Genomic DNA, 23,349 nt, shown 5'->3' on the forward strand with positions numbered 1-23,349 from the left:
TGAAGAACCCTTTTTGGTTGCAGGTAGAACCCTTTCTACCTGGAACAAAAAGGGTTCTCTTTTGGGGACAGCCGTAGAACCCTTTTGGAACACTTTTTTCTGATTGAAGTGGATTTAGCAAGTGACATCAATAAGGGATCATAGACTTCACCTGGTCAGTCTATGTCATGGAAAGAGCAGGTGTTCTTAATGTTTTGTACACTCAGTATAGATAGATAGATAGATATAGATAGATAGATAGATAGATAGATAGATAGATAGATAGTTTATCTTGTCTCAGGAAGGAAAAATACACAGAGCATTTATCAAAAAAGCAGGGAACTGTAATTTAGTGATATCCTGCTGAGACAGACAGACAGAGGTCGTTTACTAGGCTGCACCTCAGCTGCCTGTCTTCCTGCCCTGCCTGCCTCTCTTCCTGCCCTGCCTGCTTGTCTTCCTGCTTGTCTGTCTGTCTTCCTGCCCTGCCTGCCTCTCTTCCTGCCCTGCCTGCTTGTCTTCCTGCTTGTCTGTCTGTCTTCCTGCCCTGCCTGTCTGTCTGTCTTCCTGCCCTGCCTGCTTGTCTTCCTGCTTGTCTGCCTGTCTTCCTGCCCTGCTTGTCTGTCTGTCTTCCTGCTTGTCTGTCTGTCTTCCTGCCCTGCCTGTCTGTCTTCCTGCCCTGCCTGTCTGTCTGTCTGTCTGTCTACCTGCCCTGCCTGCCTGTCTTCCTGCCTGTCTTCCTGCCCTGCCTGCCTGTCTTCCTGCTGTCTGTCTGTCTTCCTGCCCTGCCTGCCTGTCTTCCTGCTTGTCTGCCTGTCTTCCTGCCCTGCCTGTCTTCCTGCTTGTCTGTCTGTCTTCCTGCACTGCCTGTCTATATGCCTGTCAGTCTGCCTGCCTGTCTTCCTGCCCTGTCTGTCTGCCTACCTTCCATGCCTGTCTTCCTGCCCTGCCTGTCTGCCTACGTTCCCATCTTCCTGCCCTGTCTGTCTGTCAGTCTGCCTGCCTGTCTTGCCTGTCTGCCTCTTCCTGCCCTGCCTCAGTCTGCCTGCCTGCCTGTCTTCCTGCCCTGCCTGTCTGTCTGTCTGCCTACCTTCCATGCCGGTCTTCCTGCCCTGCCTGTCTGTCTGCCTACGTTCCTGTCTTCCTGCCCTGTCTGTCTGCCTACCTTCCATGCCTGTCTTCCTGCCCTGCCTGTCTGCCTACGTTCCCATCTTCCTGCCCTGTCTGTCTGTCAGTCTGCCAGCCTGTCTGTATGCCTGTCTGCCTACGTTCCCGTCTTCCTGCCCTGCCTGTCTATCAGTCTGCCTGCCTGCCTGTCTTCCTGCCCTGCCTGTCTGTCTGTCTGCCTACCTTCCATGCCTGTCTTCCTGCCCTGCCTGTCTGTCTGCCTACGTTCCTGTCTTCCTGCCCTGCCTGTCTGTCAGTCTGCCTGTCTGTCTGTATGCCTGTCTGCCTACCCTGCCTGTTTGTTATAAGGATATTGTAACAGGGTTAAATAAGCTTCCACATGATACTACAACATGTCATTTCAATGTGTTTGTATTGATGTTGGTTGAATGTAAGCTTGTCAAGTCTATAAAGGTGTATCGGATAACCTGTACAGTGACAAGAGAAACAGCAGACACCAATAGTTTTCCAAATCTATAATAATTGTTTTATTTCTAATTCATTATAGAGAAATGATAATGATTCATGTGAAATGAATGAGTGCATTGATAAAGAAGCCTAATGGCAACCTGGCAAATGTAACCACACTTATACAGACACACACGATCTCCGGTACAAATACACATATAATATACATCTCCCCATTAGGTCTATCTGACTCACCATCCCCATTATGAAAGACCTATCGATGTCTGACTATCCTGGAGGAATATGCCTACCTGTGGTTGGCGCGCGTACAGATGTGTTGACGTCAATGAGAACGTATCGTTCCTATTTAAACCGTGTCGACTAAATGATCCTATCAGACAGATTTGATTTTTAACACCAAATCGTATAATCCATCAGAAAATAAATCCAACGGTCACCTCGAGATCACATTCGGTTCTGGCTGGCAACCTGTTTGTCTCAGTGTCATAGCGACGTTGGCGATGAATACATGTATAATACACTAACGAATACGGCCTAAAACATGTATAATAAACTAACGTACACACACATACGGCCTAAAACATGTATAATAAACTAACGTACACACACATACGGCCTAAAACATGTTGTGTATAATAAACTGACGGCCTAAAACATGTATAATAAACTAACGTACACACAAAACACTTGCCTAATACATGTTGTGATGATCATATTTCAAAACACTTGCACAGACAGGAGCTTCCTTCGATCAAATATCCTCCAAATTATCATTCATCATCCGTGGATGTCGTCAACCGACAGATGGACTTACCTCATCTCTGTCCCCCTGCCCGAACTGAAGCCCCAAATCCACAAAATGTTCGACCCGAATATAACCATCAGCATCCTCATCACACACGTCGAATACCTCCTTGAGCTTTTTCAGGAACCCTAGAAGCTGTTCTTGGTCGGGGAAGACGTTTCCTTCCATCTTAAGAGTTCGGTTTGTCAGATAACGTCGTTATTGGACGGACTTTGTTTGAATTGGTTCTGTATTCGCCATCATTCCGGTTGCTGTTCTCCGCTGGTGCCGTTGCTGACTGGCTCGGTTGGTGCTGTGACATCAGCAGCATCCCGTTACGGACTGGGAAGGACCACTGATCGACGCGCGGTGGGTAGAGACGATAAATGGCTACGATTCACGATCATGAAGGAAAAAAAACATCTGCCCATGAGCGTGTTTTCAAAGTGTCAGGTCAGGTGTTTTTATGTTATGATACTGAGAAAGATACAATTTGATGTTATTGTGACACCATCTAGCTCCTTGGTTGTTTTCCAACCATAGGACTATTGAACAGAATTGGAAGTTAATCATTACTGTAATATCAACGTAAAATAAATGGTGATATTTAAAAAGAAAAAAAAACAGAACCTAATATGACACGTTTTCCAATCGCCAATGTATGTATTGTCCTTGTACACGCCCCAGCTCCATGGTTACCCTGAATAGCTACTTTACGTTCCATTAAATTGTCCTGACCTCTGGTGTGGATGCTATTCTTGATAACTACTGGAACTAGGGCATAGCTTAAGAAACCCCACCTATCCGGTCATAGGATATCAAACTTTATTATCTTACAAACTATTTTTTTTTAAATTCAAGATGGACATTCACAGTTATATCAATGTGTAAAAAAAATAAAGTAAAGAGACCAAAGATGAAATAACATTTGAAGGTACTTAAGCAACCTACCCTGTACCCCTCCCTTCCACAATACAACATTAGAAGATGTTTTAAGTAAATCATTAAAATGGTGCTCATCACACCCAGAACTAAAACTAATCAATAGCTTTAATCCAGACTTTGATTAGCTGAATCCAAGGTTCTGGTCAATTCCATTTTAACTCGTCTACTGAGGAAATAAACTGAAACGCAAAACTATTGAATTTAACAAATCTCCATTAAAAAAACATCCTGAATTAGTTGAGTCAACCACATGTTGACAGTAAGGCTGGTTTCCCAGACCCAGATTAAGGTTCTACTCCTGAACTAAACATAATCATAGTCAATGAAACATCTCCAGCTTAATCTGGGTTCAGGGTAAACTGTCTATGGAGGTGTCAGAACAAGCCACAGTCGATCCAACCAGAAACGGACTGGGCATGGGGCAGATCCGGCAAATGCCAGATTTGGGCTGGTCCATCTTTAACTTAGTCTAAATTGGGGTTGTGTGCTGAATTATTATAATTTGGCCAATACTGGGGAACTCAAGTGGGGGAAATGGGCCAGTGTGTTAGAAATGCCTGGGCCAAGTCGACCAAGAACGTCCATCTTGTTCCTCAGCTCAAATTCCCAACAACTAGCCTGGGTTCCAGCAGTGAGTCCCAACGTTCAGTCACCTGCAGAGAGAGAGAGAGAAAAAGACACTGAAATGGGATTCTATTCAATTCTATGGGAGTGACATCACAAACACATCCCCATGGCAACCGGAAAACCACAACATTCCAAATTCTGCACATACAGCTGTTTTATTGGAAAGTATTTAACCTCCATTATGCCTGGTTTAAAGTCTCCCAACAGGTTTCTCTTTCAACTAAACGATTATAAGGGACATTCATTGGACAATGAACAGCTTCCCTCAACATGTGGGTGATGGGGTTAAAATGCAGTCAGGGACAATAGAGAGGGGTCAAGCTTATCCATACTGTGTCACAGAGCCAGTACAGTGAGAAGAGGCCTGCTTAGTGAAGAGAGGATGGTCAATGGAACCAAAACATTCAAAGGTTAAGCCCCCCCCCCCCCCCAGAGTGTTAAGCCACCCACCCCCCAGAGTGTTATGCCACCCCCAGAGTGTTAAGCCACCCCCAGAGTGTTAAGCCACCCCCCAGAGTGTTAAGCAACCCCCTCCCACAGAGTGTTAAGCCACCCCCCACAGAGCGTTAAGCCACCCCCACCCCCCAGAGTGTTCCACCCCCAGAGTGTTAAGCCCCCCTCCAGAGTGTTCCACCCCCAGAGTGTTAAGCCCCCCCAGAGTGTTAAGCCACCCCCACCCCCCAGAATGTTAAGCCACCCCCACCCCCCAGAGTGTTAAGCCACCCCCAGAGTGTTAAGCCACCCCCAGAGTGTTAAGCCACCCCCACAGAGTGTTAAGCCACCCCCACCCAGAGTGTTAAGCCACCCCCACCCACCCCCAGAGTGTTAAGCCACCCCCACCCCTCCCAGAGTGTTAAGCCACCCCCACCCCTCCCAGTGTTAAGCCACCCCCAGAGTGTTAAGCCACCCCCACCCACCCCCAGAGTGTTAAGCCACCCCCACCCACCCCCAGAGTGTTAAGCCACCCCCACCCACCCCCAGAGTGTTAAGCCACCCCCACCCCTCCCAGAGTGTTAAGCCACCCCACCCCTCCCAGTGTTAAGCCACCCCCACCCCTCCCAGTGTTAAGCCACCCCCCAGTGTTAAGCCCACCCCCAGTGTTAAGCCACCCCACCCCTCCCAGTGTTAAGCCACCCCCAGTGTTAAGCCACCCCCACCCCTCCCAGTGTTAAGCCACCCCCCCAGTGTTAAGCCAGACCCTGGCTCTGACATACAATCTGATAATACATTATTGTAGAAATGAAGTCTAAATTGTGATGAATGTGTGCAGATCAATTGTGCTGCAGGATCAGTGTGCATATAGGCAGGTTCTGTGAAATAACACTGTAGTAACAGTATTTTATGTCTTACCCAGGAGCCCCGGGACACAGCGTACTCCACACTGATTCTATTGGTTTTATTCATGTATATATAAACGTACAGTAACAGTATTTTATGTCTTACCCAGGAGCCCCGGGACACAGCGTACTCCACACTGATTCTATTGGTTTTATTCATGTATATATAAACGTACAGTAACAGTATTTTATATCTTACCCAGGAGCCCGGGACACAGCGTACTCCACACTGATTCTATTGGTTTTATTCATGTATATATAAACGTACAGTAACAGTATTTTATGTCTTACCCTGGAGCCCCGGGACACAGCGTACTCCACACTCTCGGATCCGTCCGCGTTCTGATACACCAGGTCAAACTTCCCCGGCTCCACTGGCGCTGAGGGGAAGACAGACATGTTAAGGTTGGTCCATCTTGGTAAGGTCCAATGACAGGTAGTGGCAGGTGAGGGGCAGACAATGACAGGTAGTGGCAGGTGAGGGGCAGACAATGACAGGTAGTGGCAGGTGAGGGGCAGACAATGACAGGTAGTGCCAGGTGAGGGGCAGACAATGACAGGTAGTGCCAGGTGAGGGGCAGACAATGACAGGTAGTGCCAGGTGAGGGGCAGACAATGACAGGTAGTGCCAGGTGAGGGGCAGACAATGACAGGTAGTGCCAGGTGAGGGGCAGACAATGACAGGTAGTGCCAGGTGAGGGGCAGACAATGACAGGTAGTGCCCGGGTGAGGGGCAGACAATGACAGGTAGTGCCAGGTGAGGGGCAGGCAATGACAGGTAGTGCCAAGGTGAGGGGCAGACAATGACAGGTAGTGCCAGGTGAGGGGCAGGCAATGACAGGTAGTGCCAGGTGAGGGGCAGGCAATGACAGGTAGTGCCAGGTGAGGGGCAGACAATGACAGGTAGTGCCAGGTGAGGGGCAGACAATGACAGGTAGTGCCAGGTGAGGGGCAGACAATGACAGGTAGTGCCAGGTGAGGGGCAGACAATGACAGGTAGTGCCAAGGTGAGGGGCAGACAATGACAGGTAGTGCCAAGGTGAGGGGCAGACAATGACAGGTAGTGCCAAGGTGAGGGGCAGACAATGACAGGTAGTGCCGGGTGAGGGGCAGGCAATGACAGGTAGTGCCGGGTGAGGGGCAGGCAATGACAGGTAGTGCCGGGTGAGGGGCAGACAATGACAGGTAGTGCCGGGTGAGGGGCAGACAATGACAGGTAGTGCCGGGTGAGGGGCAGACAATGACAGGTAGTGCCGGGTGAGGGGCAGACAATGACAGGTAGTGCCGGGTGAGGGGCAGACAATGACAGGTAGTGCGGGTGAGGGGCAGACAATGACAGGTAGTGCCGGGTGAGGGGCAGACAATGACAGGTAGTGCCGGGTGAGGGGCAGACAATGACAGGTAGTGCCGGGTGAGGGGCAGACAATGACAGGTAGTGCCGGGTGAGGGGCAGACAATGACAGGTAGTGCCGGGTGAGGGGCAGACAATGACAGGTAGTGCCGGGTGAGGGGCAGACAATGACAGGTAGTGCGGGTGAGGGGCAGACAATGACAGGTAGTGCCGGGTGAGGGGCAGACAATGACAGGTAGTGCCGGGTGAGGGTGTAGTGCCGGGTGAGGGGCAGACAATGACAGGTAGTGCCGGGTGAGGGGCAGACAATGACAGGTAGTGCCGGGTGAGGGGCAGACAATGACAGGTAGTGCCAAGGTGAGGGGCAGACAATGACAGGTAGTGCCAAGGTGAGGGGCAGACAATGACAGGTAGTGCCAAGGTGAGGGGCAGACAATGACAGGTAGTGCCAAGGTGAGGGGCAGACAATGACAGGTAGTGCCAAGGTGAGGGGCAGACAATGACAGGTAGTGCCAAGGTGAGGGGCAGACAATGACAGGTAGTGCCAAGGTGAGGGGCAGACAATGACAGGTAGTGCCGGGTGAGGGGCAGACAATGACAGGTAGTGCCGGGTGAGGGCAGACAATGACAGGTAGTGCCGGGTGAGGGGCAGACAATGACAGGTAGTGCCGGGTGAGGGGCAGACAATGACAGGTAGTGCGGGTGAGGGGCAGACAATGACAGGTAGTGCCGGGTGAGGGGCAGACAATGACAGGTAGTGCCGGGTGAGGGGCAGACAATGACAGGTAGTGCCGGGTGAGGGGCAGACAATGACAGGTAGTGCCGGGTGAGGGGCAGACAATGACAGGTAGTGCCGGGTGAGGGGCAGACAATGACAGGTAGTGCCGGGTGAGGGGCAGACAATGACAGGTAGTGCCGGGTGAGGGGCAGACAATGACAGGTAGTGCCGGGTGAGGGGCAGACAATGACAGGTAGTGCCGGGTGAGGGGCAGACAATGACAGGTAGTGCCGGGTGAGGGGCAGACAATGACAGGTAGTGCCGGGTGAGGGGCAGACAATGACAGGTAGTGCCAAGGTGAGGGGCAGACAATGACAGGTAGTGCCAAGGTGAGGGGCAGACAATGACAGGTAGTGCCAAGGTGAGGGCAGACAATGACAGGTAGTGCCAAGGTGAGGGGCAGACAATGACAGGTAGTGCCAAGGTGAGGGGCAGACAATGACAGGTAGTGCCAAGGTGAGGGGCAGACAATGACAGGTAGTGCCAGGTGAGGGGCAGACAATGACAGGTAGTGCCAGGTGAGGGGCAGACAATGACAGGTAGTGCCGGGTGAGGGGCAGGCAATGACAGGTAGTGCCGGGTGAGGGGCAGACAATGACAGGTAGTGCCGGGTGAGGGGCAGACAATGACAGGTAGTGCCGGGTGAGGGGCAGACAATGACAGGTAGTGCCGGGTGAGGGGCAGACAATGACAGGTAGTGCGGGTGAGGGGCAGACAATGACAGGTAGTGCGGGTGAGGGGCAGACAATGACAGGTAGTGCGGGTGAGGGCAGACAATGACAGGTAGTGCCGGGTGAGGGGCAGACAATGACAGGTAGTGCCAGGTGAGGGGCAGACAATGACAGGTAGTGCCAGGTGAGGGGCAGACAATGACAGGTAGTGCCGGGTGAGGGGCAGACAATGACAGGTAGTGCCGGGTGAGGGGCAGACAATGACAGGTAGTGCCGGGTGAGGGGCAGACAATGACAGGTAGTGCCGGGTGAGGGCAGACAATGACAGGTAGTGCCGGGTGAGGGGCAGACAATGACAGGTAGTGCCGGGTGAGGGGCAGACAATGACAGGTAGTGCCAGGTGAGGGGCAGACAATGACAGGTAGTGCCAGGTGAGGGGCAGACAATGACAGGTAGTGCCGGGTGAGGGCAGACAATGACAGGTAGTGCCAGGTGAGGGGCAGACAATGACAGGTAGTGCGGGTGAGGGGCAGACAATGACAGGTAGTGCCGGGTGAGGGGCAGACAATGACAGGTAGTGCCGGGTGAGGGGCAGACAATGACAGGTAGTGCCAGGTGAGGGGCAGACAATGACAGGTAGTGCCAGGTGAGGGGCAGACAATGACAGGTAGTGCCCGGGTGAGGGGCAGACAATGACAGGTAGTGCCAGGTGAGGGGCAGGCAATGACAGGTAGTGCCAAGGTGAGGGGCAGACAATGACAGGTAGTGCCAGGTGAGGGGCAGGCAATGACAGGTAGTGCTAGGTGAGGGGCAGGCAATGACAGGTAGTGCCAGGTGAGGGGCAGGCAATGACAGGTAGTGCCAGGTGAGGGGCAGACAATGACAGGTAGTGCCAGGTGAGGGGCAGACAATGACAGGTAGTGCCAAGGTGAGGGGCAGACAATGACAGGTAGTGCCAAGGTGAGGGGCAGACAATGACAGGTAGTGCCAAGGTGAGGGGCAGACAATGACAGGTAGTGCCAAGGTGAGGGGCAGACAATGACAGGTAGTGCCAGGTGAGGGGCAGACAATGACAGGTAGTGCCAGGTGAGGGGCAGACAATGACAGGTAGTGCCGGGTGAGGGGCAGGCAATGACAGGTAGTGCCGGGTGAGGGGCAGACAATGACAGGTAGTGCCGGGTGAGGGGCAGACAATGACAGGTAGTGCCGGGTGAGGGGCAGACAATGACAGGTAGTGCCGGGTGAGGGGCAGACAATGACAGGTAGTGCCGGGTGAGGGGCAGACAATGACAGGTAGTGCCGGGTGAGGGGCAGACAATGACAGGTAGTGCCAGGTGAGGGGCAGACAATGACAGGTAGTGCCAGGTGAGGGGCAGACAATGACAGGTAGTGCCGGGTGAGGGGCAGACAATGACAGGTAGTGCCAGGTGAGGGGCAGACAATGACAGGTAGTGCCGGGTGAGGGGCAGACAATGACAGGTAGTGCCGGGTGAGGGGCAGACAATGACAGGTAGTGCCGGGTGAGGGGCAGACAATGACAGGTAGTGCCAAGGTGCCTTCAGATGGCTGAGGGAAACATCGTCCGAGTCCCGATTCTCCACCTTTCTCCCAAAGTTACACACTGGAACACTTCTCATCATGGATGTAACAGTGGAAGCTCACTCCAGCCAATCATTACATCAATACAATGACAGGAAGTTGTGCCAGTGCATTCTGGGAGAAGGGTGGAGTATCGCCATTCAACAGTTATTTCCTTCATTTCCCCCCATTCGTTTAAACTGTTAAGTGAGGGATCTTCATCCTAGCTTGATAAGCAGAGAGCAGTCATCCGTTTGGCCGTACCTTGATAAGTAGAGAGCAGTCATCCGTTTTGTCCTACCTTGATAAGCAGAGAGCAGTCATCCGTTTGGCCTTACCTCGATAAGCAGAGAGCAGTCATCCGTTTGGCCTTACCTCGATAAGCAGAGAGCAGTCATCCGTTTGGCCGTACCTTGATAAGCAGAGAGCAGTCATCCGTTTGGCGTACCTTGATAAGCAGAGAGCAGTCATCCGTTTGGCCGTACCTTGATAAGCAGAGAGCAGTCATCCGTTTGGCCTTACCTTGATAAGTAGAGAGCAGTCATCCGTTTGGCCTTACCTTGATAAGCAGAGAGCAGTCATCCGTTTGTCGTACCTTGATAAGCAGAGAGCAGTCATCCGTTTGGTCTTACCTTGATAAGTAGAGAGCAGTCATCCGTTTGGTCTTACCTTGATAAGTAGAGAGCAGTCATCCGTTTTGTCCTACCTTGATAAGTAGAGAGCAGTCATCCGTTTTGTCCTACCTTGATAAGTAGAGAGCAGTCATCCGTTTTGTCCTACCTTGATAAGTAGAGAGCAGTCATCCGTTTTGTCCTACCTTGATAGGCAGAGAGCAGTCATCCGTTTTGTCCTACCTTGATAAGCAGAGAGCAGTCATCTGTTTGTTCTACCTCGATAAGCAGAGAGCAGTCATCCGTTTGTTCTACCTTGATAAGCAGAGAGCAGTCATCCGTTTGGCCCTACCTTGATAAGTAGAGAGCAGTCATCCGTTTTGTCCTACCTTGATAAGTAGAGAGCAGTCATCCGTTTTGTCCTACCTTGATAAGTAGAGAGCAGTCATCCGTTTTGTCCTACCTTGATAAGTAGAGAGCAGTCATCCGTTTTGTCCTACCTTGATAAGTAGAGAGCAGTTCGAGCTCAATCTGTTTGGTGCTGTGGTCAAAATGAATGATTTTCCCCTCCTGATAGACAAACGGGGAGACACACAGTGTTAAAGAACATTACCCAAATGAAACCGATTATATTTTTAAATATGTAGCATATAAACATTTCTTACCACATGTATTTAGTCCTAGTTCAGGACATAACTTAAGAAAAAAAAGTGCTGTCCACCTACGGTTAGAGAAAACAGTTCCTAACCGTGTTCACACAGCTGTTTCTCCTCAAGTTATACCAGACAGAGAGAGAAAACAGTTCCTAACCGTGTTCACACAGCTGTTTCTCCTCAAGTTATACCAGACACAGAGAGAAAACAGTTCCTAACCCTGTTCACACAGCTGTTTCTCCTCAAGTTATACCAGACAGAGAGAAAACAGTTCCTAACCGTGTTCACACAGCTGTTTCTCCTCAAGTTATACCAGACACAGAGAGAGAAAACAGTTCCTAACCCTGTTCACACAACTGTTTCTCCTCAAGTTATACCAGACAGAGGAGAGAGAAAACAGTTCCTAACCCTGTTCACGCAGCTGTTTCTCCTCAAGTTATACCAGACAGAGAGAAAACAGTTCCTAACCGTGTTCACACAGCTGTTTCTCCTCAAGTTATACCAGACACAGAGAGAGAAAACAGTTCCTAACCCTGTTCACACAACTGTTTCTCCTCAAGTTATACCAGACACAGAGAGAGAAAACAGTTCCTAACCGTGTTCACACAGCTGTTTCTCCTCAAGTTATACCAGACAGAGGAGAGAGAAAACAGCGAGTCTTTCAACTATTTTTACTTACTTTATACTCCGACACCTCTGGTGTGTAGTTCTCTGTCAGCTCCAGCAGCTGTGAACACACACACCACACACACACACACGACAGAGTGATAATGAGTTACATGGAGGTGTGTAGCACCTTAGCAACACACAACTCTACAGTCGTCTCTCACTGTTCTTCTATGTTAATTAAAGAGGTTTTATTCACATGGAAAACGGAGGGTCTTACAGTGGTAAGAAAAAGGTATGTGAACCCTTTGGAATTACCTGGATTTCTGGATGAATTACCTGGATTTCTGGATGAATTACCTGGATTTCTGGATGAATTACCTGGATTTCTGGATGAATTACCTGGATTTCTGGATGAATTACCTGGATTTCTGCATAAATTGGTCATCACATTTGACCTGATCTTCATCTAAGTTACAACAATAGACAAAACACAGTGTGCTTAAAACTAATAACACACAAATGACTGTATTTTTCTTGTCTATATTGAATACATCATTTGAACATTCACAACGTAGGTTGGAAAAAGTATGTGAACCCCGAGGCTAATGACTTCTCCAAAAGCTAATTGGAGTCAGGAGTCGGCTAACCTGGAGTCCAATCAATGAGACGAGATTGGAGATGTTGGTTAGAGCTGCCCAGCCCTTTAAAAAAAAAACTCACAAAATTTGAGTTTGCTATTCACAAGAAGCATTGCCCGATGTGAACCATGCCTCGAACAAAAGAGATCAGAAGACCTAAGATTAAGAATTATTGATTTGCATAAAGCTGGAAAGGGTTACAAAGTATCTCTAAAAGCCTTGATGTTCATCAGTCCTCGGTCAGACAAATGGTCTATAAATGGATGAAGTTCTTCACTGTTGCTACTTTCCCTAGGAGTGGCTGTCCTGCAAAGATGACTGCAAGAGCACAGAGCAGAATGATCAATGAGGTTAAGAAGAATCCTAGAGTGTCAGCTTAAGACTTACAGAAATCTCTGGAACATGCTAACATCTCTGTTGACGAGTCTTCGATACGTAAAACACTAAACAAGAATGGTGTTCATGGGAGGACGCCACGGAAGAAGCCATTGCTGCAAGTCTGAAGTTCGCAAAAGAGCACCTTGATGTTCCACAGCTCTAGCGGCAAAATATTCTGTGGGCAGATGAAACTGCTTTGTTGCCTCAGGGCCTGGACAGCTTGCTATCGTCGGCAGAAAAATGAATTCCCAAGTTTATCAAGACATTTTGCAGGAGAATGTAAGGCTATCTGTACGCCAATTGAAGTTCAACAGAAGTTGGGTGATGAAACAGGACAACGACCCAAAACACAGAAGTTAAACCAACAGAATGGCTTCAACAGAAGAAAATACGCCTTCTGGAGTGGCCCAGTCAGAGTCCTGACCTCAACCCGATTTGAGATGCTGTGGCATGACCTCGAGAGAGCGGTTTACACCAGACATCCCAAGAACATTGCTGAACTGAAGCGGTTTTGTAAAGAGGAATGGTCCAAAATTCCTCCTGACCGTTGTACTGGTCTGACCTACAACTACAGGACACATTCGGTTGAGGTTATTGCTGCGAAAGGAGAGTCAACCAGTTATTAAATCCAAGGCTTTTACAACCCTCCACTGTGCATGTTTACAACCCTCCACTGTGCATGTTTACAACCCCCCACTGTGCATGTTTACAACCCTCCACTGTGCATGTTTACAACCCTCCACTGTGCATGTTTACAACCCTCCACTGTGCATGTTTACAACCCTCCACTGTGCATGTTTACAACCCTCCACTGTGCATGTTTACAACCCTCCACTGTGCATGTTTACAACCCTCCACTGTGCATGTTTACAACCCTCCACTGTGCATGTTTACAACCCTCCACTGTGCATGTTTACAACCCTCCACTGTGCATGTTTACAACCCCGCACTGTGCATGTTTACAACCCTCCACTGTGCATGTTTACAACCCTCCACTGTGCATGTTTACACCCCTCCACTGTGCATGTTTACACCCCTCCACTGTGCATGTTTACACGGGGGGTTCAAGAAAGACATGAAAACATATAATTGTTTGTTATTAGTTTTAAGCAGCAGACTGTCTATTGTTGTGACTTAGGTGAAGATCAGATAAAATGTGATGATGAATGAATGCAGAAATCCAGGTAATGCCAAAGGGTTCACCTACTTTCTCTTGCCGTTGTACATCAGCAGCATCTTTAACTCTTTCCCTCCTCGACCAGGGAGAGTCGACTGAATTAGTACAGCTAGGAGTTTCCTGGTCACATGACCTGAGTGAAGGTAAAACGCATTGCTTCCATTTGAACCCTGTGTATCAGACTGGGCTGTGTGGTGAGTACGGAACCGCCAGCAGGTCTATAAGAGGTGGGTTACCTCGGTCTATAAGAGGTGGGTTATCTCGGTCTATAAGAGGTGGGTTACCTCAACGGTCTATAAGAGGTGGGTTACCTCAACGGTCTATAAGAGGTGGGTTACCTCGACGGTCGATAAGAGGTGGGTTACCTCGACGGTCTATAAGTGGTGGGTTACCGCGACGGTCTATAAGAGGTGGGTTACCGCGACGGTCTATAAGAGGTGGGTTACCGCGACGGTCTATAAGAGGTGGGTTACCTCGAAGGTCTATAAGAGGTGGGTTACCTCGGTCTATAAGAGGTGGGTTACCTCGGTCTATAAGAGGTGGGTTACCTCGACTGTCTATAAGTGGTGGGTTACCTCGACGGTCTATAAGAGGTGGGTTACCTCGACGGTCGGTCTATAAGAGGTGGGTTACCTCGACGGTCTATAAGCGGTGGGTTACCTCGACGGTCGATCTATAAGAGGTGGGTTACCTCGACGGTCGATCTATAAGAGGTGGGTTACCTCGACGGTCGATCTATAAGAGGTGGGTTACCTCGGTCTATAAGAGGTGGGTTACCTCGACGGTCTATAAGAGGTGGGTTACCTCGACGGTCTATAAGAGGTGGGTTACCTCGACGGTCTATAAGAGGTGGGTTACCTCGACGGTCTATAAGAGGTGGGTTACCTCGACGGTCTATAAGAGGTGGGTTACCTCGACGGTCTATAAGAGGTGGGTTACCTCGACGGTCTATAAGAGGTGGGTTACCGCGACGGTCTATAAGAGGTGGGTTACCGCGACGGTCTATAAGAGGTGGGTTACCTCGACGGTCTATAAGAGGTGGGTTACCTCGACGGTCTATAAGAGGTGGGTTACCTCAACGGTCTATAAGAGGTGGGTTACCTCGACGGTCTATAAGAGGTGGGTTACCTCGACGGTCTATAAGAGGTGGGTTACCTCGACGGTCTATACGAGGTGGGTTACCTCGACGGTCTATACGAGGTGGGTTACCTCGGTCTATACGAGGTGGGTTACCTCGGTCTATACGAGGTGAGTTACCTCGGCGGTCTATAAGAGGTGGGTTACCTCGACGGTCTATAGAGGTGGGTTACCTCGACGGTCTATAAGAGGTGGGTTACCTCGACGGTCTATAAGAGGTGGGTTACCTCGGTCTATAAGAGGTGGGTTACCTCGGTCTATAAGCGGTGGGTTACCTCGGCGGTCTATAAAAGGTGGGTTACCTCGGTCTATAGGAGGTGGGTTACCTCGGTCTATAAGAGGTGGGTTACCTCGGTCTATAAGAGGTGGGTTACCTCGGTCTATAAGAGGTGGGTTACCTCGGTCTATAAGAGGTGGGTTACCTCGGTCTATAAGAGGTGGGTTACCTCAACGGTCTATAAGAGGTGGGTTACCTCGAAGGTCTAAGTAGTGGGTTACCTCGGTCTATAAGAGGTGGGTTACCTCGACGGTCTATAAGCGGTGGGTTACCTCGATCTATAAGCAGTGTGTTACCTCGGTCTATAAGAGGTGGGTTACCTTGAAGGCGATCTTCTGTCCGTCCTGAGGGGGAGCAGCTAGGAGGGGCATCTCACTGTAGTCCCTCTTGGGGACACTCTCCGATGGGTTCTACAACACACACACACACACCTATAAATATCATACCTCCCACATCACAGGTTACAGAATGCCACAGGGTTGGTGTCGAGTCCATTTCAATTCAGGAAGTAAAATGCCAATTCCAGTTCTGAGCTTTTCAATGAGAATTTTTTTTAAACAATCTAAATGACTTGAATTGACCAACCCTGGAATACCGTGTAGCAGTCAGTTGACTTACCTGGAACACCACAGAGCTGTTAATCAGGGAGTCCTTCTGGTACGATGGTGGCTGAGGAGTCTGCTGTCGCTGTCCACCTTCATAGTTGAAATAAAACCCTGCATTATCTCCTCCCCCTGCCCCGCTATCTTCCCCTCTCCCACCTCTACCCCCACCACGAGGACCCCTGTCCCACTCCCCACTTCTACCCCCACCACGAGGACCCCTGTCCCAGTCCCCTCTAACCCCCCTACCTCCACCACCCCAACTCTGGCCTCCATCCCCTCTACCCCTAACCCCTCTACCCCCACCTCTCTCCGCACCCCTAGGGCTTCCCCTGCCTCTCCAGGTGGGTTGTGCTGCCATAGCAGGGACTATCCCCATCCCCAGGCCCGGTTGTTTGATAACCAGCTGGATCTCCTCCTCACTACTACTACTACTACTACTACTACTAGAGCCTGGGCTCTCAGGCCTCCTGTGGGCCTTCTGCACTGCTGGGGTAGAGCCTGGCCCTGGAGCATTAGCTCTCTGGCCAGGGGATACAGAGGTCCTGGGACCTGAGGAAGGGAGGCTGGCCCTGGAGGGGGTGGTTTTGTCTCTAGGACCAGCTCTGGGGCCGGTGGGTATAGTGGTAGGAGGAGTGGCAGCAGGTTTGGATAGAGGAGTTTGGTTTTTAACGGGAGGTTTGCCTGTGGTGGCTTTGCTAGAGGCATCGTCACCCGATGAGTCTGAGGAGTCCGAATCAGATGATGAGGGAGGTGGGCGTGGTTTCTTAATGGGGACTCGGGGTTTAACTACAGGGGTGGCTTTAGATGTGACAGGGGGTGTAGAGCTAGCAGAGTGTGATTTGGGGGGTAGTTTCTGCATGGGGGTTTTACTGGGGGCCTCCTCCTCCTCACTACTGCTTTCACTGGAATCAGAAGAGTCGTCCGTTTCCCCATTCGGGGTCTTTGCTGTGGCTTTACCGTTAACAGATACTGCTGGAGCCTTCTTAGTGTTTTTGTCCGCTTTGACTACGGTGGGAGAGGGTCCTGTAGACGAGGTGGGAGAGGGTCCTGTGGATGAGGTGGGAGGGGGTCCTGTGGACGAGGCAGTGGTTTTGGTCACCACCTTATTTTTCATTTTCTTCTTCTGTTTCTGCTTGTCTTCTTTCCTCCTCTCTTCAACCGCAGCCTGGTTGGAATCAGCCACCTGACTCTCCTTCTTTCTCCTCTTCTTCTGTTTCTGCTTGTCTTCTTTCCTCCTCTCTTCAACCGCAGCCTGGTTGGAATCAGCCACCTGACTCTCCTTCTTTCTCCTCTTCTTCTGTTTCTGCTTGTCTTCTTTCCTCCTCTCTTCAACCGCAGCCTGGTTGGAATCGGCCACCTGACTCTCCTTCTTTCTCTTCTTCTTCTTCCACTCTTCACTCACTCGGTTCTGTGTGGGCTCCTCCTCCTCGGCATCTCTCCTCCTCTTCTTGGACTTCACAAGAGATGTGTTCGACTGACTTCCATTCGAAAGGGTTAGGGTATCCACCTTCACTCTGCCAATCAACACAACACGGAGGGTTGGAACGGTAGATATTCTCAAAGTACTAGGGGTGGTGTGTGTGAAAACAGATCGGCCTAGGCTAAGACCAGGCTTGCAGTGCAATCCCTCTATTGTTTTGTTGCAAGCCGGTGTAGCTAGCTACCTAGTTAGGCTGTATAACCAACCCAAATAAATTGAATGAACCAACCACGTGGGTTAGATCACAGACTGAAATCCTAATGAAAGTTACAGCGCCATTAGCTCTTGTCCAAAGCACTAGCGCAGGTCTAGAGCTAAGCGTGGATCAGACTGGATAAAAACATGTCTGGCTAGGCGGGTGTGTGTGACGCACCTGATGCTGTCGTTATCTCGGACTACGTAGATGCTCTCTGTGTGCGGCAGGTAGCAGTCTTCAATGAACAGACTCAAAATGCTCCTGCGACTGAAGTCGAACTTTTCCCTGATCACGCTGGCTATGTCTGCTACCACGCGGCATTTGTTCAGATCCACGAGGACCCAGCACATGCGACAGTCGGATACCGAGGGCGGCGGGTAATCAAAATACAATCGCACCCGTATCACATTGGTATTGGAGGCTGCCATTGTTGCTGTGTGGAAGGAAATCTATCTCACACGCCGTTCAGAAAACTAGTTGCCTGTCTTTTGAAGAGTTGACTCGTTCAGTTACTGCCACCTGTTGGTACGGAAGGGAATTAGCCAGCTAAATATTTCATTCAACTCTCCCTCAAACCGGAAGCACTAGCCGGTTCCCACTAGATAACACAGCCACAAAGTCAATTATACTCTAAAATCTTTGGTAGGGGTAGTTGAAAACATTAAAAAAAAACATAAGTCCGGTAAAGAGGCAGTCTTTACATGTTTTATTAACAAATAGCCTAACAATTGATGAGCAGAACCTAGTAGTAGGCAACAGTAGGAACCATGTTGGTCAACAACAAAACATTCATTAGGGACAGATCTACATACATACATTTAAACAAACAGCTTTTACAACTGATTTAAACAGAGTAGACGACAAAGTAGAAGCATTTATGTATGTAGACACATAGCTGGTGAGGTAGTGCATGTCAGTGTCGTGTGTAAAGTTGACTATAGAATGTGAGACTAATGCTTCGAATAAAAACCAAAATCATGATGTAATGACAGGCAGCCTATGATAAACATATTGCTTGAAAAACTCAGTAACTCCTCCAACACCTGATTTTACCCCGTCACGTTTTTCCACATTGAGGAACCATCCCCATTCAACTCCAAAATTCTATTAAACTTTTCTAGACTCTCTTCAGCGGACAGAGACCGAGATCTCTCTTCAGCGCAAAGAAACCTGTAAATTGTAGAGAAGATGCATGTTTCACGAGCTGTGGTCCTTCCATAATTGTGCAACGCCATGCGTGTTGTTGTGATACACCAGTTTTTTGGCGCTTTCAAGACAACTGGGAACTCAACACACACACACAAAAGAAGACAAATAATGGCAGTGATCTTCAGGTCGGAAAGTCAGAGCTCTAGCAAGATGCCTGAGTTTCCGACTTTGAATTCGGAGTTGGATGACCTTTCAAAACTATTTTCCCCAGTCGGAGCTCGTTCTCCCCTCCCTTTCCCCGAGTTGTCTTGAATGCACCGAAGTCTGAGATTTCTGAGTTCCCAGTTGTTTTGAATGCAGCATCTCAACCATCGTTCTTATTGTGCGCTAGCTCTCTACGTCATCACTACAAGCACCATTTGATTCACCAGATACTCTACATGCCCACGTTCTGATACACCAAGCACAGAGAGGGTCTGATCAAAAAGCCAATGGAAAGCTAAGTGCCCACCCAGCCGAGCTCAGCGAGGAGAACGAGAGAGAGCAGGGTTGTACACCAAAGTTTACATAGCCGAATTCAACACGTACATTCCAAAATGCTGACAAATATTGACATATAAATCGATTACAAATTACATGACCCTCCCCTGGACTAAATACAAGAAAATACTAAACCCTCCCCCATTTTCCTCCAGGTAACAATTCCTTAAATTTCGACCGCTAACTAACTAACTAATTGCTTAGCTGGCTAGTTGCATTCTTATATATTTGTAAAAAATCTGATTATTCGACCAACTGTAATGTGAAGCTGCTGTTTTCATTCCTCCTATTGGATTGTTACAAAACTTGACTTCCCCATTTCAAAACAAACGCTCTGACTGGAAGCACTGAGGAGCCGAATGTTTCACACGGTTTAAATATGCGATTCCCTTTCTTGCCAATAGGCGACAGCAGAGTATACTAAATCTTTGGTAGTAGTAGTTGTAAACACCAAGTGGCAGTATTTTCAACCAAGCATTTTCTTAATGTACATCAGTGGCTCCCAACCTTTTGGTTAATGTACCACCAAGTCCATTTTACTCTGCCCAGAGTACCCCCTCATGCCCATTACTAGTAAGCCTATGGCCTCAGGCTTCTCAGGTACCCCCTGTGGATATGCCCAGCCCATTACCCCCCAGGGGTTCTGGTACCGCTGGTTAGGATACATGGATATACATAAGACATGGAAACCTTCACAGAAGATGTATCAAACCATGGAAACCTTCACAGAATATGTATCAAACAATGGAAACCTTCACAGAAGATGTATCAAGACATGGAAACCTTCACAGAAGATGTATCAAGACATGGAAACCTTCACAGAAGATGTATCAAGACATGGAAACCTTCACCGAAGATGTATCAAGACATGGAAACCTTCACAGAAGATGTATCAAGACATGGAAACCTTCACAGAAGATGTATCAACCCATGGAAACCTTCACAGAAGATGTATCAAGACATGGAAACCTTCACAGAAGATGTATCAAGACATGGAAACCTTCACCGAAGATGTATCAAGACATGGAAACCTTCACAGAAGATGTATTAAGACATGGAAACCTTCACAGAAGATGTATCAAGACATGGAAACCTTCACAGAAGATGTATCAAGACATGGAAACCTTCACAGAAGATGTATCAACCCATGGAAACCTTCACAGAAGATGTATCAAGACATGGAAACCTTCACAGAAGATGTATCAAGACATGGAAACCTTCACCGAAGATGTATCAAGACATGGAAACCTTCACAGAAGATGTATCAAGACATGGAAACCTTCACAGAAGATGTATCAAGACATGGAAACCTTCACAGAAGATGTATCAAACCATGGAAACCTTCACCGAAGATGTATCAAGACATGGAAACCTTCACAGAAGATGTATCAAGACATGGAAACCTTCACAGAAGATGTATCAAGACATGGAAACCTTCACAGAAGATGTATCAAACCATGGAAACCTTCACAGAAGATGTATCAAGACATGGAAACCTTCACAGAAGATGTATCAAGACATGGAAACCTTCACAGAAGATGTATCAAACCATGGAAACCTTCACAGAAGATGTATCAAGACATGGAAACCTTCACAGAAGATGTATCAAGACATGTTTTTTAACAAACAGCTTTTACAACTGATTTAAACAGAGTAGACGACAAAGTAGAAGCAATTTTGGTCAACTAAAAATCCCTCCTTAAAATATACCAACAATTATAAACTGGGTGGTTCCAGCCCTGAATGCTGATTGGCTGACAGCCGTGGTACATGAGACCGTATACCACAGGTATGACAAAACATGTGTTATTACTGCTCTAATTACTTTAGTAACCATTTTATAATAGCAATAAGGTCCGAGGGGCTGTGGTATATGGTCAATATACCACGGCTAAGGTCTGTGTCCAGGCTCCCCGCTCTGCATCGCGTGAAAGAACAGCCCTAAGCCGTGGTATATTGGCCATATACCACAGCCCCTCGGGTCTTATTGCTTCAACGTAGTATTGTATATATATATATATATCAGAGCTACATAAAGAAACGACCTAGTATGTAAAGATGTAGGATTGCTTCAAGTTATATTTAGTTGATTGCCAACATGAACTGAGCATCAACAACATTCCAAAGTAATCTAATACGTTTGTGGATAACCTTTTGCACCACACTCCTGTTGTTCAGACAGGAGTCTATTGATTAGTGTACACTGAGCAAAACATTTTGCAATGAAAACAAGAGTTTCTATTGGACGAATTCAGGTAAGTCCCACCCGTTTCGTATTCTTCTGTTTGGTTCTGTTGGGTTTCTAGTGAATAAACCCCACGGCAGCTACTTGTGAACCCTCTGACGGTGACGTACTGTTAGCCACAGCAATCAGTAGTTTACTGGTGGTACTGAGACAGTGGGTTTGACTGGTACGATACTCAAAGGAGACTGTCCATGGACAACAAATGGAAAAACTCTCTTGTTAACAAAGTTGTAACGAAGTCAGTATACTGATATTTTGTTAATGGGGGGTTCATAGAATTCCCCACATCCTCTGTCCATGTCCACAAACACCCTGATCCTCCGAGGTCTGTCTCTTACTGCACTTTAATGAACCATATTTATGACCAGTATCCTGTACTACAGAGGAGATGAGTCTGTAGATCCCATCCTTGTACAACAGACTGCAGTATGACCAGTACCCTGTTCTACAGAGGAGATGAGTCTGTAGATCCCATCCTTGTACAACAGACTGCAGTATGACCAGTACCCTGTTCTACAGAGGAGATGAGTCTGTAGATCCCATCCTTGTACAACACAGTATGACCAGTACCCTGTACTACAGAGGAGATGAGTCTGTAGATCCCATCCTTGTACAACAGACTGCAGTATGACCAGTACCCTGTTCTACAGAGGAGATGAGTCTGTAGATCCCATCCTTGTACAACACAGTATGACCAGTACCCTGTACTACAGAGGAGATGAGTCTGTAGATCCCATCCTTGTACAACAGACTGCAGTATGACCAGTACCCTGTTCTACAGAGGAGATGAGTCTGTAGATCCCATCCTTGTACAACAGACTGCAGTATGACCAGTACCCTGTTCTACAGAGGAGATGAGTCTGTAGATCCCATCCTTGTACAACACAGTATGACCAGTACCCTGTTCTACAGAGGAGATGAGTCTGTAGATCCCATCCTTGTCCAACAGACTGCAGTTTGACCAGGGCAAACAGAGGAGATGAGTCTGTAGATCCCATCCTTGTACAACACAGTATGACCAGTACCCTGTACTACAGAGGAGATGAGTCTGTAGATCCCATCCTTGTACAACAGACTGCAGTATGACCAGTACCCTGTTCTACAGAGGAGATGAGTCTGTAGATCCCATCCTTGTACAACAGACTGCAGTATGACCAGTACCCTGTTCTACAGAGGAGATGAGTCTGTAGATCCCATCCTTGTACAACACAGTATGACCAGTACCCTGTTCTACAGAGGAGATGAGTCTGTAGATCCCATCCTTGTCCAACAGACTGCAGTTTGACCAGGGCAAACAGAGGAGATGAGTCTGTAGATCCCATCCTTGTCCAACAGACTGCAGTTTGACCAGGTGAAGTTTGCCCCCCCCCCTCGGCTCCTACGGCCCACACCCAGCCTCCAGTGTCCGTTGCCCCCCCCCCCTCTCGGCTCATACGGCCCACACCCAGCCTCCAGTGTCTGTTGTGTTTGGGAGCATTTTTAAACTCTCACCTTTAGTGATGCACGGGTTGACTCACCCACGGGTTGACTCACCCACGGGTTGAACCACCCACGGGTTGACTCGGGTTGACTAACTGCACATTCGGATTCTCTCAAGATGCTGAGATCAATAAATAATATCTCCACTCCTGTTTCCAAATTTTAAAAATTGCCGACATTTGGTGTATAATTTTACTGAAAAAAAATGTTAATTCAGCAGAAGTTAATGTTAAGGCAATGTGAGAGGTTATAGACCTACAGTCAGTGTCCAGATGTCAATTCCCATTCAATCCATTTGAGAAGTTCCTTTGACGTGTTTTAGGCCTATTTGAAGTCCCGACTTGTGACTGTCGAACTTGTATTGTGCCTCACAATCACCACACATGACAAAGCCGGCACTGCTATCATCGTCTTTTACCATTTCACCAAATATTTCTCAAACATTAATTTCCTGTCCCTCCCTTCTCTTTATTTTCAACTCTCCATTTCGCAGCTTTTCTATTATTGAATTAAACTCCGACATTGTCCC

At 48.4% G+C, this 23,349-nt stretch overlaps 1 protein-coding gene across 1 annotated transcript; it reads right to left on the reverse strand.

Moving 5' to 3' along the window:
- Positions 1-3,167: 3,167 nt before the first annotated feature.
- Positions 3,168-17,935, reverse strand: LOC115117011 (coilin p80). The gene is made up of 8 exons (XM_065014977.1): positions 17,585-17,935; positions 16,029-17,245; positions 15,745-15,977; positions 15,447-15,536; positions 11,590-11,637; positions 10,758-10,827; positions 5,560-5,648; positions 3,168-3,957 (listed from the first exon to the last, which is right to left on the reverse strand). The coding sequence occupies exons 1-8, from the start codon at positions 17,833-17,835 to the stop codon at positions 3,898-3,900; spliced, it is 2,058 nt and encodes a 685-aa protein (XP_064871049.1). The 5' UTR covers positions 17,836-17,935; the 3' UTR covers positions 3,168-3,897.
- Between the last annotated feature and the right edge of the window lie 5,414 nt (positions 17,936-23,349).

This window comes from Oncorhynchus nerka, unplaced genomic scaffold (genome assembly GCF_034236695.1).
Source record: "Oncorhynchus nerka isolate Pitt River unplaced genomic scaffold, Oner_Uvic_2.0 unplaced_scaffold_1839, whole genome shotgun sequence".
Lineage (NCBI taxonomy): Eukaryota > Metazoa > Chordata > Actinopteri > Salmoniformes > Salmonidae > Oncorhynchus > Oncorhynchus nerka.

What these genes read in the sequence shown, in the direction of transcription:
- LOC115117011 (XM_065014977.1), bottom strand. Translation starts at nt 17,835, where the DNA reads ATGGCAGCCTCCAATACCAATGTGATACGGGTGCGATTGTATTTTGAT. An exon ending in ACTGCTCTCTACTTATCAAG is followed by an intron (nt 5,649 to 10,757) that starts GTAGGACAAAAC and finishes TCTTCCCCTCAG; the next exon opens with CGCCAGTGGAGCCGGGGAAG. An exon ending in CTGTGTCCCGGGGCTCCAGG is followed by an intron (nt 3,958 to 5,559) that starts GTAAGACATAAA and finishes CTCTCTCTGCAG; the next exon opens with GTGACTGAACGTTGGGACTC.